We start from the raw sequence: 14,885 nt of genomic DNA, 5'->3' as shown, positions 1-14,885 counted from the left end.
AGTAAACTGCCGGCTCCATCACTTGGTATTGTGCAGTGGATGTGTCATAACTCAACGGTTGTCGTTAATTAATCATGAACTAAATTGGGAGCGCTTTATGTTCCTTGTTCAGTTGAACGGGTTCTAAATCTAAGGGGTTGGTGTTTAGTACTGTGGAACCAATGTACTGCTCCTTTTATTTTCTAACTCGAGTTTCCCTTTATCCTGGCAATAGGAATTGAATAGTGGAGTCAGGTAGGTCTGAATCAGTCCCTGGTAGAGGTAGACAGCTGTCCCAGGTCTGAATCAGTCCCTGGTAGAGGGAGACAGCTGTCCCAGGTCTGAATCAGTCCCTGAGTAGAGGTAGAGAGCTGTCCCAGGTCTGATTCAGTCCCTGAGTAGAGGGAGACAGCTGTCCCAGGTCTGACTCAGTCCCTGAGTAGAGGGAGACAGCTGTCCCAGGTCTGACTCAGTCCCTGAGTAGAGGTAGAGAGCTGTCCCAGGTCTGAATCAGTCCCTGAGTAGAGGGAGACAGCTACCCCAGGTCTGACTCAGTCCCTGAGTAGAGGGAGACAGCTGTCCCAGGTCTGACTCAGTCCCTGAGTAGAGGGAGACAGCTATCCCAGGTCTGATTCAGTCCCTGAATAGAGGGAGACAGCTGTCCCAGGTCTGATTCAGTCCCTGGTAGAGGGAGACAGCTGTCCCAGGTCTGATTCAGTCCCTGGTAGAGGGAGACAGCTATCCCAGGTCTGATTCAGTCCCTGGTAGCGGGAGACAGCTGTCCCAGGTCTGACTCAGTCCCTGAGTAGAGGGAGACAGCTGTCCCAGGTCTGACTCAGTCCCTGAGTAGAGGGAGACAGCTGTCCCAGGTCTGACTCAGTCCCTGAGTAGAGGGAGACAGCTGTCCCAGGTCTGACTCAGTCCCTGAGTAGAGGGAGACAGCTGTCCCAGGTCTGATTCAGTCCCTGGTAGAGGGAGACAGCTATCCCAGGTCTGATTCAGTCCCTGGTAGAGTGAGACAGCTGTCCCAGGTCTGATTCAGTCCCTGGTAGAGGGAGACAGCTATCCCAGGTCTGATTCAGTCCCTGAATAGAGGGAGACAGCTGTCACAGGTCTGATTCAGTCCCTGGTAGAGGAAGACAGCTGTCCCAGGTCTGATTCAGTCCCTGAATAGAGGGAGACAGCTGTCCCAGGTCTGATTCAGTCCCTGAGTAGAGGGAGACAGCTGTCCCAGGTCTGATTCAGTCCCTGGTAGAGGGAGACAGCTGTCCCAGGTCTGATTCAGTCCCTGAGTAGAGGGAGACAGCTGTCCCAGGTCTGATTCAGTCCCTGGTAGAGGGAGACAGCTGTCCCAGGTCTGATTCAGTCCCTGGTAGAGGGAGACAGCTGTCCCAGGTCTGATTCAGTCCCTGGTAGAGGGAGTGAGCTATCCCAGGTCTGATTCAGTCCCTGGTAGAGGGAGACAGCTATCCCAGGTCTGATTCAGTCCCTGGTAGAGGGAGACAGCTATCCCAGGTCTGATTCAGTCCCTGGTAGAGTGAGACAGCTGTCCCAGGTCTGATTCAGTCCCTGGTAGAGTGAGACAGCTGTCCCAGGTCTGATTCAGTCCCTGGTAGAGGGAGACAGCTATCCCAGGTCTGATTCAGTCCCTGGTAGAGGGAGACAGCTATCCCAGGTCTGATTCAGTCCCTGGTAGAGGGAGACAGCTGTCCCAGGTCTGATTCAGTCCCTGGTAGAGGGAGACAGCTGTCCCAGGTCTGATTCAGTCCCTGGTAGAGGGAGAGAGCTGTCCCAGGTCTGATTCAGTCCCTGGTAGAGGGAGAGAATGAACACCCAGCTGTGTTTCAGGATATAATAACCTGTATTAACACAGAGCACCACTTAGCCCTCAACACTGGCCATCTCTGTCCACACACACACACACACACACACACACACACACACACACACACACACACACACACACACACACACACACACACACACACACACACACACACACACACACACACACACACACACACACACACACAGGAAGGAAGGAGTGTGTTGACAATGGCGGAACTACAGGTTGGAATTTTCTCATAAAGACACCCGATCTCGACCCCTGTGTGTGTGTGTGTGTGTGTGTGTGTGTGTGTGTGTGTGTGTGTGTGTGTGTGTGTGTGTGTGTGTGTGTGTGTGTGTGTGTGGCACCGCCCCTCCAGACAGGAGCCTAGAGGAAGCTCAGCATCTGTCTGGACATGCTCTTAAAACACAATAGACCCCATTGATGTTTTCAGGACACAAACACCCTGCAGGCAGACACACACACACACACACACACACACACACACACACACACACACACACACACACACACACACACACACACACACACACACACACACACACACACACACACACACACACACACACACACCCTGCAGACAGACACACACACACTCACACACACACACACACACACACACACACCGCTGGCAATTAGACTACACCTTGACAGTGAACCCATTGAACCCAACCTCAGGAGACTGAAAAGATTTGGCATGGGTCTCCAGATCCTCAAAAAGTTCTACAGCTGCACCATCGAGAGCATCCTGACCAGTTGCATCACCGCCTGGTATGGCAACTGCTCGGCATTCAACCTCAAGGACCTACAGAGGGTAGTACATCACCGGGGCCACAGTTCCTGCCATCCAGGACCTTTATACCAGGCGGTGTCAGAGGTAGGCCCAAAAACTTGTCAAAGACTCCAGTCACCCAAGTCATAGACTGTTCTCTCTGCTACCACACGGCAAGAGTCTAGGTCCAAAAGGCACTTTAAATCAAGTGAATAGTCTGGAATCAAGTGAATAGCCTGGAATCAAGTGAATAGTCTGGAATCAAGTGAATAATCAAGTGAATAGTCTGGAATCAAGTGAATAGACAAATAATATATTTACATTTAAGTCATTTAAGTCAATATATCATTCCAAATGGCACCCAATCCCCTATATAGGGAGTGCCCCGGTCAAAAGTAATGCACTGTGTGTAAGGGGGGTCAGTGTGGTGCTAACAGGTTAGGTTCCTCTACTGTAACGGGGGTCAGTGTGGTGCTAACAGGTTAGCTTCCTCTACTGTAACGGGCGTCAGTGTGGTGCTAACAGGTTAGCTTCCTCTACTGTAACGGGCGTCAGTGTGGTGCTAACAGGTTAGCTTCCTCTACTGTAACGGGGGTCAGTGTGGTGCTAACAGGTTAGCTTCCTCTACTGTAACGGGGGTCAGTGTGGTGCTAACAGGTTAGCTTCCTCTACTGTAACGGGGGTCAGTGTGGTGCTAACAGGTTAGCTTCCTCCACTGTAACGGGGTCAGTGTGGTGCTAACAGGTTAGCTTCCTCTACTGTAACGGGGGTCAGTGTGGTGCTAACAGGTTAGCTTCCTCTACTGTAACGGGGGTCAGTGTGGTGCTAACAGGTTAGCTTCCTCTACTGTAACGGGGGTCAGTGTGGTGCTAACAGGTTAGCGTCCTCCACTGTAACGGGGGTCAGTGTGGTGCTAACAGGTTAGCTTCCTCTACTGTAACGGGGGTCAGTGTGGTGCTAACAGGTTAGCTTCCTCTACTGTAACGGGGGTCAGTGTGGTGCTAACAGGTTAGCTTCCTCTACTGTAACGGGCGTCAGTGTGGTGCTAACAGGTTAGCTTCCTCTACTGTAACGGGGGTCAGTGTGGTGCTAACAGGTTAGCTTCCTCTACTGTAACGGGGGTCAGTGTGGTGCTAACAGGTTAGCTCCCTCCACTGTAACGGGGGTCAGTGTGGTGCTAACAGGTTAGCTTCCTCTACTGTAACGGGGGTCAGTGTGGTGCTAACAGGTTAGCTCCCTCCACTGTAACGGGGGTCAGTGTGGTGCTAACAGGTTAGCTCCCTCCACTGTAACGGGGGTCAGTGTGGTGCTAACAGGTTAGCTCCCTCCACTGTAACGGGGGTCAGTGTGGTGCTAACAGGTTAGCTCCCTCCACTGTAACGGGGGTCAGTGTGGTGCTAACAGGTTAGCTCCCTCCACTGTAACGGGGGTCAGTGTGGAGCTAACAGGTTAGCTCCCTCCACTGTAACGGGGGTCAGTGTGGTGCTAACAGGTTAGCTTCCTCCACTGTCTGACTGTCTCATACTGGGATGGAACCAGTGATCCTCTGCTTCTCAACGTTCATTACAGTCCTCCTTGACAACGTTCATTACAGTCCTCCTTGACAACGTTCATTACAGTCCTCCTTGACAACGTTCATTACAGTCCTCCTTGACAACGTTCATTACAGTCCTCCTTGACAACGTTCATTACAGTCCTCCTTGACAACGTTCATTACAGTCCTCCTTGACAACGTTCATTACAGTCCTCCTTGACAACGTTCATTACAGTCCTCCTTGACAACGTTCATTACAGTCCTCCTTGACAACGTTCATTACAGTCCTCCTTGACAACGTTCATTACAGTCCTCCTTGACAACGTTCATTACAGTCCTCCTTGACAACGTTCATTACAGTCCTCCTTGACAACGTTCATTACAGTCTTCCTTGACAACGTTCATTACAGTCCTCCTTGACAACGTTCATTACAGTCCTCCTTGACAACGTTCATTACAGTCCTCCTTGACAAAAAGTCTTAAAAGGGTGTTGGACCTCCTCTATCACTATACTGAGAGAGTTGCCGTTTCTAAAAGGACATATGTGGGTGTTTTTGGAGCCTTTGTTCATATTGTTTTTTTAAAAACAAGAGGAAACCACTAAAAACGGTGTCTGGGCCCTTCTACAACATTCCATTTACATCAAAACATTGAGATTTGGTTGTTAAAAAAAAAATGTCTTCTTTAACACACTTTAACACTCCAATCCATCTATCCAGAGCAGACTACCTAGAGCAGACTACCAGAGCAGACTACCTATCCAGAGCAGACTACCTATCCAGAGCAGACTACCTATCCAGAGCAGACTACCTATCCAGAGCAGACTACCTATCCAGAGCAGACTACCTATCCAGAGTAAACAAATTGAGGATAGGTCTATCTGGATCAACTCTGAGCCATTTCTGTCGCGCTGCGTACGAAACAGTTATAAGCTCAAAAAATACTGTCGTATTGTGGGTTTTGAAGCTCAACATATTTACATCTCTCTGACACTTTCCGCTGCACCACATGAAGGGATTTAGAAATAAATGAGGACAAAAACAATTCAATAAACCACAGATAGTAGTATTTTGCTCCTCCGGAAAGACAAGTACTCTAACTGGGTCAGGAAGATATGTAGTTTACTCTTGCACAGTTTACTCTGCGATTAGCATAATAGCTAGCTGAGTTTGTGATTTGTGAGTGGTAGGGGAACAGTTCTAGGGAAACACAGCTGTGGAACGACTACTAGTTATCTCTAAGCCCGAAGGAAATGGTGGCACAGAGAAAGAGAACATTGCTGGTGTGTGTGTTTATCTCACACAGACTGGCCTTCACTCCCTAATGATAGACTGAGTGTATGTGTGTGTGTGTATGTCAGAGATAGCTGTATTCATAACACACACTGTTCTTGGCCATGTTCTGTTATGATCTCCACCCGGCACAGCCAGAAGAGGACTGGCCACCCCACATAGCCTGGTTCCTCTCTAGGTTTCTTCCTAGGTTTGGGCCTTTCTAGGGAGTTTTTCCCTAGCCATCGTGCTTCTACACCTGCATTGCTTGCTGTTTGGGGGTTTTAGGCTGGGTTTCTGTACAGCACTTTGAGACATCAGCTGATGTAAGAAGAGCTTTATCAATACATTTGATTGATTGATGATTGTCAGTCGTAGGAAATACTGATATACAGTACGGGAGATGTGGGGACTGAGGTGTCTGAGACGTAGATATGGTATGTTTTGTTTAATATGTGTAATGTTGATAGTTGATGTGTAACCACCGAATCAACCCGACACTGAGTGGAAATGATGCCGTTATGTCGTAACCCCCCCACCCCCTCCCCCCACCCCCACCCACCCACATCATCTACTTGCCTCTGCAGGTGTGTTGAGCATCCAGGTAGAAGCGAGCGGGACATCTGTCCACACACACTCCGTGTGGCCTTGCTGTGTGTGTGTGACTGTTCTGCGGCAGCAGGGCCTCCTGTGGTTTGAGACACCTCAGACAGTCAGAGGCCAGAGGACCTAGACATCCCCTACAAGATGGATGGCAGACTGCGGAGAAAGAGAGAGAGAAAACCACTTTAGTCAGACTTCACTCACACACACACACACAGACACACACTCACACTCACACACAACAATAGCTGGTAGACTACAGTAGGGGAGATGGTAGGGTGGAGGTGTTAAAGACAAACTACTTCTGAACACATATTTTACAGATATGTAGCGAAATTAACAGAACCATTGACAGAACCATTAACAGAACCATTGACAGAACCATTAACAGAACCATTAACAGAACCAGTAACAGAACCATTAACAGAATAGAACATAACCATTAACAGAACCATTGACAGAACAGAACAGAACCATTAACAGAACAGAACAGAACCATTAACAGAACCATTAAGAGAACATAACCATTAACAGAACAGAACCATTAACAGAACCATTAACAGAACCATTAACAGAACCATTAACAGAACCATTGACAGAACCAGATACGCGATGGACAGACAAAGGTAGGGAGTGAGAAGAAGGTTGCATGTTGCAGTTGGGGAGAGAGTGAGAGAAGGTGAAGGTGGAGGAGGAGGCTTTGACTTGAAGCGCTGGGTATCTGGTTATGAAATGCATTATCTGATTTTCAGGAGTTGGCATTGGAACAACAAGCTTGTGTGTGCAGCACGGCACCCGAATTAAAAACACATCTTATGTTTCTGTAGTTAATAAATCCAACGTTAAATATGATAACAGTATCTGTAACTTTCATTTAAAAAGTTAATTAGTTCATTCTCTAATTAAAAATCTCTCCCTAATTTCTGAATCGCGCTTGTGTAACGGATGTGAAACGGCTAGCTTAGTTAGCGGTGGTGCAGCGCTAAATAGTGTTTCAATCGGTGACGTCACTTGCTCTGAGACCTTGAAGTAGTGGTTCCCCTTTGCTCTGCAAGGGCTGCGGCTTTTGTGGAGCGATGGGTAACGATGCTTCGAGGGTGACTGTTGTTGATGTGTGCAGAGGGTCCCTGGTTCGCATCCGGGTATGGGCGAGGGGACGGTCTAATGTTATACTGTTACACTTGTAACATCAGTAGTTTACAGTAGCCTATGCTTCAGAGGGGCAGGTTTCCTATACATACACTGGCAAATATTTTCAGCTGGCAGGCTGACACCGGAATAAGTTTCTGTCTACTAAATTACGTAAATGTAAACATCATGTAAATGACAGTGAAGGTGTTGCACAGATGCCTTGTTGCATTTTTTGTTGGACAGAAAAAAATGCCAGGAATGTAAAATAATGTTATGAAGCGGTTCCCTTTCAAATAACGGTTATGTTCCTGAAAAGTATAGATCAACCATGTCGTCATCAGAGTTCCCGACAGTGTACCAAGTCATTTTTTAATCATAGCTAAAGTTTCTGTTGCTACTGAGACGCATTTATGGCTGAGACCGCAAGTTTGTGTCCTGGATTCCTGTTAAGTAGCAGTTAGCTGCCTGCAGATTCCTGTTAAGTATCAGTTAGCTGCTAGCAGAATCCTGTTAAGTAGAGTTAGCTGCTAGCAGATTCCTGTTAAGGGATCAGGCCCCTTTTTCTCCATTTCCACCTGAATGACATGCCCAAAGCAAACTGCCTGTAGGTCAGGCCCTTTTTTTAATTTAACCTTTATTTAACTTGGCAAGTCAGTTAAGAACAAATTCTTATTTTCAATGACGGCCTAGGAACAGTGGGTTAACTGCCTGTTCAGGGGCAGAACGACAGACTTGCCAGCTCGGGAGTTTTGAACTTGCAACCTTCCGGTTGCTAGTCCAACACTCTAACCACTAGGCTCCCTGCCGCCGCCTGAAGCCAGGATATCCATATTATTGGTACCATTTGAAAGAAAACACTTTGACGTTTGTAGAAATGTTAAAATAATGTAGGCGACTATAACACAATAGATATGGTAGGAGAAAATAACATTTAAAAAAAAGTTTTTGGATTGAGAAACCATCCTCTTAGAAATGAAAGAGAAATGTAAAACAGCTCCCTGGATGCAATTCCTATGGCTTCCACGGGGTGTCAGCAGTCTATGTTCAAGGTTTCAGGCTTGTAACTTCAAAAACGAATAAGAAATAAGAGCTTTTGTTTGAAGACACAGTCTTGAAAATCTGTATCATCGCGCACCATTATGAAGTTGCCCACCTGCTAAAATCCCTTTCCTATTGAACATACTTCTTCCCAAAGATATATTATAGTTTGATTACATTTTAGGGTGTCTGAGGAGTATTTTGACTTGTTGAAACAAAGTTTAGGGGTAGATTTTCGGTTCCTTTCTCTGCAATTTGAATGAGTGGATTACTCAAATGGATGGTGCCAACTAAACTGACTTTTTGGGATATAAAGAAGGATTTTATCTAACAAAACGACACTACATGTTATCTCTGGGAACTTTTCGGATGACAAATCAGAGGAAGAGTTTCAAAAAGTAAGTGAATATTTAATCTTTATATGTGAACGTATGAAACCGGTAAGAAACATTATTTTGATGTGGGGCGCCGTCCTCAAACAATCGCATGGCATGTTTCCTCTGTAATAGCTACTGTACATTGGAGAGTACAGTTAGATTAACAAGAATTTTAACTTTCAGCCGATATAAGACACTTACATGTATCTAAATGTTTGACCCCTATAATAACTATTAGAATTCATCTGACCTGTGCCCTAGGACCATGCCCCAGGACTACCTGACATGATGACTCCTTGCTGTCCCCAGTCCACCTGGCCATGCTGCTGCTCCAGTTTCAACTGTTCTGCCTTACTATTATTCGACCATGCTGGTCATTTATGAACATTTGAACATCTTGGCCATGTTCTGTTATAATCTCCACCCGGCACAGCCAGAAGAGGACGGGCCACCCCACATATGCTCTCTCTAATTCTCTCTTTCTTTCTTTTTCTCTCTCTCGGAGGACCTGAGCCCTAGGACCGTGCCCCAGGACTACCTGACATGATGACTCCTTGCTGTCCCCAGTCCACCTGGCCATGCTGCTGCTCCAGTTTCAACTGTTCTGCCTTGTTATTATTCGACCATGCTGGTCATTTATGAACATTTTAACATCTTGGCCATGTTCTGTTATAATCTCCACCCGGCACAGCCAGAAGAGGACTGGCCACCCCACATAGCCTGGTTCCTCTCTAGGTTTCTTCCTAGGTTTTGGCCTTTCTAGGGAGTTTTTCCTAGCCACCGTGCTTCTACACCTGCAATGCTTGCTGTTTGGGGTTTTAGGCTGGGTTTCTGTACAGCACTTTGAGATATCAGCTGATGTACGAAGGGCTATATAAATAAATTTGATTTGATTTGAATTACGCGCCCTCCAGTTTGACCGGAAAATTACCCGCTAAGCAGGATTCCGATCCCTATTAAGTTTTAAGTAGCAGTACTATATCTGTTAGCAGACTCCTGTTAAGTAGCAGTTACTATATCTGTTAGCAGACTCCTGTTAAGTAGCAGTCACTATATCTGTCAGCAGACTCCTGTTAAGTAGCAGTTACTATATCTGTTAGCAGACTCCTGTTAAGTAGCAGTTACTATATCTGTTAGCAGACTCCTGTTAAATAGCAGTTAGCTGTTAGCAATGCTAGCCCACCAGTGTTTTTATCCACGGCTGGAAATCATTTCCAAACAATGAAGATGAAGACAAGGTGGATACGGTGGAAAATGGACAGGGATTTTGCTGCCCTAAATGCACCATCATCTTTGGGAAAATATCACCTGGCAGTTAGCTTGGCTGCGAGAAAAGGAAAACCTGCTTTCTAAGTACACCGACCTTGCTGTAACCCAGGCAAACCCGATCTTAGTTTTAAATGCCTCCTATACCAAAGCTGTCGATGAGTCGGGTGGAGTTGAGTGGGGCAGCAGGGTAGCCTTGTGGTTAGAGCGTTTGACTAGTAACCGAAAGGTTGCAAGTTCAAATCCCTGAGCTGACAAGGTACAAATATGCCCCTGAACAGGCAGTTAACCCACTGTTCCTAGGCTGTCATTGAAAATAAGAATTTTTTTCTTAACTGACTTGCCTAGTTAACCTGTTGAACCTATGGGGGTGCGTGTCATTATTGGATAAAAAGACGTGCCCGTTTTAAGCACAATATTTTGTCACGAAAAGATGCTCAACTATGCATGGAATTGACAGCCTTGGAAAGACACAACTCTGACGTCTCCAAAACTGCAAAGATATGATCTGTGAGTGCCCCAGAACTAATGCAACAGGCGAAACCAAGATGAAGTTTCATACAGGAAATGCCCCGGATTCTGAAGGCGCTGTGTTCCAATGTCTCCTTATATGGCTGTGAATGCGCCAGGAATGAGCCTGCGCTTTCTGTCTATTCCCCGAGGTGTCTGCAGCATTGTGACGTGTTTGTAGGCATATCATTGGAAGATTGACCATAAGAGACTACATTTACCTGGTGTCCCGCCCGGTGTCCTGTGTGCGTAATCTGTAAGTCCATGCGCGTTCCATTTCTTCAGAATTGAAAGTAAACTGCCACGATGGATTTTATCGTCGATAGATATGTGAAAAAAACCTTGAGGATTGATTCTAAACATCGTTTGCCATGTTTCTGTCGATATTATGGAGTTAATTTGGAAAAAAGTTCGCGTTTTAATGACTTATTATTATTTATTTTTCCTTACCCAAACGCGATGAACAAAACGGAGCGATTAGTCGACACAAATAATATTTTTTGTAAAAACTGAACATTTGCTATCTAACAGAGTCTCCGCATTGAAAACATCTGAAGTTCTTCAAAGGTAAATTATTTTATTTGAATGCTTTTATGGTTTTTGTGGAAAATGTTGCATGCTGAATGCTAATGTAAAATGGTACGTTAGCCATCAATACTGTTACACAAATGCTTGTTTTGCAATGGTTGAGAAGCATATTTTGAAAATAAGAGATGACAGTGTTGTTAACAAAAGGCTAAGCTTGAGAGCAAATAGATTAATTTCATTTCATTTGCGATTTTCATGAATAGTTAACGTTGCGTTATGGTAATGAGCTTGAGGCTGTAGTCACGATACCGGATCCGGGATGGCTCGACGCATGAAGTTAAATAAAGGTAAAAAAAATAAAAATAAAAATCGAACTCAATCCAACGGACAGATGTTAAGGTCAACTCCTCGGCCCCATGGGAGACTGGACACTCGTAAAGTGTAGGAAATCGGGGAGGCAGTCTAGCCACCTATCTATCTGTGAAGATCCAATCCAGCTATCAATCAGCTTGGGGTCTGTCGACAGTCTGTGTACCAACTAAGGTCCAATGTCCCCCAGGAGCCTGTGTCCATGACAACTCTCTTCGGCCCACTGTTCAGGCCAACTACTCCAATATTGACACCATCGTCACTCACGTAGGTTTTAACAACCTTTGTTTTAGGCGGTCTGAAAAAACTCCGGGAGGACGACTTAACATTTTTAAAGACCCTCTCTTGCACAGGGAATGAGAATAATTATCTTTGGCCCCCCGCCTTTACTACTCGCTTCTATCTTTTTAAAAGAGACGCGATTCACCCTAACACCAGGGCTTACAGGATTATTTCCTGAAACATTGCAAACTGTTTTAGAGTCTGACAGTGCTTTTTTAGTGGTTCAGTTTAATGTTATTCTTCAGTTTTTTATCCTCTTATGTTTGTTTTGTAATAAATATTTCAGTTTTTATTTCCATTGTTTGGTATCAGTTTTTTCCTGTGAAGCATATTGTGTTGCATTCCATGGATGAAATGTGCTGTATAAATAAAGCTTGGTTCTGATTCTGTTCCTGTACAAATGTCGTTCTTTTCCAGTGTTCGGTACTGTTCCCTGAACCTGTCCCAAACCCTGAGTACCTTCAGAAAGTATTCACATCCCTGAACGTTTCACACATTTTTGTTGTATTATAGCCTGAATTAAAAATGTATTAAATTGAAGTTTGTTTGTGTCACTCTCCCCCCATAATGTCAACCTACTCCATGTTCTTAGAAAATGTTACACATTTGTTTTATAAAATGGGAAGCTAAAATGTTTTGAGTCAATAAGTATTCAAGTCCTTTGTTTTTCTTTATCAAAACATGATGAAGTTCTAGTTTTAGCTGATATGGGAATGAATACCCAAGCAGCATTATCAAACTGGTATAATGTTTAGGATACACTGGTAAGTATACGAATATTTGCCAGGGCATCGTTTTAAAATAAATCTGATTATTACACATGGAGATGTGGAATGCTAAAAAGGCTAGCTAGCTTGCTATGTTTTTAGCAAGGCTGCCAGCAAGTCATTAATAGCAAGAGAAAGCGACTCTTACTTGCTTTCACAAAATGAAAATACATAAATAATCGTCCCCTTGTGAATGGGACTGAAGAGGACCTCATGTAACACCTACTCCAAAAAATGATTTTAGTATTTTCATTTTTGCAGGCACAAAGTTTGTAGTAACCTTAAGCCCAACTCAAGCCCTAAACCCCTAAACTCTTAACTACTCTAGAGGAAGGTTCCAGACACTGGCCCCGGTGTAGAGACAGTCACTAATCTTAAACCTGGTAACTTACTGTGACAGGTCTGATCCTGGTGGTACAGCCCATCTCCGCAGGACTCCAGACACTGGCCCTGGTGTAGGGACAGTCCCTGGGAACAGAGGGTACACTGGGACACAGAGGGGCCGGAGCAGGACCAGCAGGAGCTGTGACAGGCTGAGAGTGAATAGGTCAGAGGTCAATCACACTGTTGGAGTCAATCAGGACTCGGCTAGTTTCAACACTATAAAAACATTGTAGGTTCAAGGTTCAAGTTTTTATTGTAACGTTAAATGTACAGTGGAATGCCTTTCTTGCTCTCCAGCAAGTGCAGGTTTTTGTTCCTACCCACCATGAACAAAAACCTGATTCGCTAAATCAATTAATGCACTGATGAGTTGATTAGTTGAAGCAGGAATGCTAGAGCTGGGCTAGGACATAAGCCTGCCATGAAGACACAAGGGCTATAAACTATGTGCAGGTTTTTGGTGCAGCCCAGCACTACTACTGAAACGGTATGAGTATGAGAGGTATTCATGTGAACTCTGTTGAGGAGTTGCTTACCTCTACAGTGTCCATGGTCATCTATGTAATGCTGTTCTGGACAGTGGGAAATACATTTCCCATGATGCATAGCAGAGCCCTGGGGGCAACTCGTGCACTTGGGGTTGTCAGGGTAACAGGAAGAGCAGGACGAATCACATGCTGTGGGGATGACACACACACACACACACACACACACACACACACACACACACACACACACACACACACACACACACACACACACACACACACACACACACACACACACACATTATATTTAACCATTTTAAATGTATCTACAATTTAAAAGTTTTAATAAAACAGTTTAAATGTACTGCTCAACAGCATATGTGTGAGATATATTCTTTGTCACTTATAAAGGGGCTTTCACACGCTAATTGGTTTGGAGCATTTTTTTCCCCGAACTCCGGTGAGTTTACCCCTTTAGTTGGGTTTCTTTGGACTGGTGTGAAAAATCTATTCGCACTCAGGAGGTTCACCGAACAACACGACGCCTTGGTGCGGTTCGCTGCAGGTGAGCAAGCAGTCCAGACCAAACACAGGAAAAGAACCAGAGTGGCGCAGTATGATTGGTTGTTTGACTGATCACAGCACACAGCATCAAAACCTGTTTTGGCTGAAACATTCTGTGAGTAGCACCTCATTTATGAGCTCATCCAATGCATATTAGATTAGGGGAGACAGGGGTCTATTGGAAGACCAAAACGAAAGTGAAATGAAGATTGGGACACACAAGTGATGCTTTATGATACTCATAGATGGATTTAACATGAGTTTTAGTTTGTTTGACATTTGGCTAACATTAATAATATGCATGTCGATCTCTCCGGGCTCAAAGTGGAGGAGAGATTGACTTTATCACTACTTGTATTTGTGAGAGGTTGAATGCACCCATGCATACTCCACAATACATACCACAAGAGGTCTCTTCACAGTCCCCAAGTCCAGAACAGACTATGGGAGGCGCACAGTACTACATAGAGCCTTGACTACATGGAACTCTATTCCACAGTACTACATAGAGCCTTGACTACATGGAACTCTATTCCACAGTACTACATAGAGCCTTGACTACATGGAACTCTATTCCACAGTACTACATAGAGCCTTGACTACATGGAACTCTATTCCACAGTACTACATAGAGCCTTGACTACATGGAACTCTATTCCACAGTACTACATAGAGCCTTGACTCCATGGAACTCTATTCCACAGTACTACATAGAGCCTTGACTACATGGAACTCTATTCCACAGTACTACATAGAGCCTTGACTCCATGGAACTCTATTCCACAGTACTACATAGAGCCTTGACTCCATGGAACTCTATTCCACAGTACTACATAGAGCCATGACTACATGGAACTCTATTCCACAGTACTACATAGAGTCTTGACTACATGGAACTCTATTCCACAGTACTACATAGAGCCTTGACTACATGGAACTCTATTCCACAGTACTACATAGAGCCATGACTACATGGAACTCTATTCCACAGTACTACATAGAGCCTTGACTACATGGAACTCTATTCCACAGTACTACATAGAGCCATGACTACATGGAACTCTATTCCACAGTACTACATAGAGCCTTGACTACATGGAACTCTATTCCACAGTACTACATAGAGCCATGACGACATGGAACTCTATTCCACAGTACTACATAGAGCCATGA

At 45.0% G+C, this 14,885-nt stretch overlaps 1 protein-coding gene across 1 annotated transcript in view; it reads right to left on the bottom strand.

The window, feature by feature from the left end:
* The window catches only part of LOC118379418 (extracellular matrix organizing protein FRAS1-like), a 420,646-nt gene that overhangs the window by 195,599 nt on the left and 210,162 nt on the right, over positions 1-14,885 (bottom strand). The window contains 3 exon segments of the mRNA XM_052479627.1: positions 5,985-6,164; positions 12,669-12,809; positions 13,197-13,337. Of these exon segments, the coding sequence (XP_052335587.1) occupies positions 5,985-6,164; positions 12,669-12,809; positions 13,197-13,337 (462 nt within the window).

The sequence above is a fragment of the Oncorhynchus keta genome, chromosome 25 (genome assembly GCF_023373465.1).
Source record: "Oncorhynchus keta strain PuntledgeMale-10-30-2019 chromosome 25, Oket_V2, whole genome shotgun sequence".
Classification (NCBI taxonomy): domain Eukaryota; kingdom Metazoa; phylum Chordata; class Actinopteri; order Salmoniformes; family Salmonidae; genus Oncorhynchus; species Oncorhynchus keta.
This window is presented reverse-complemented; position numbering and strand designations above follow the sequence as displayed.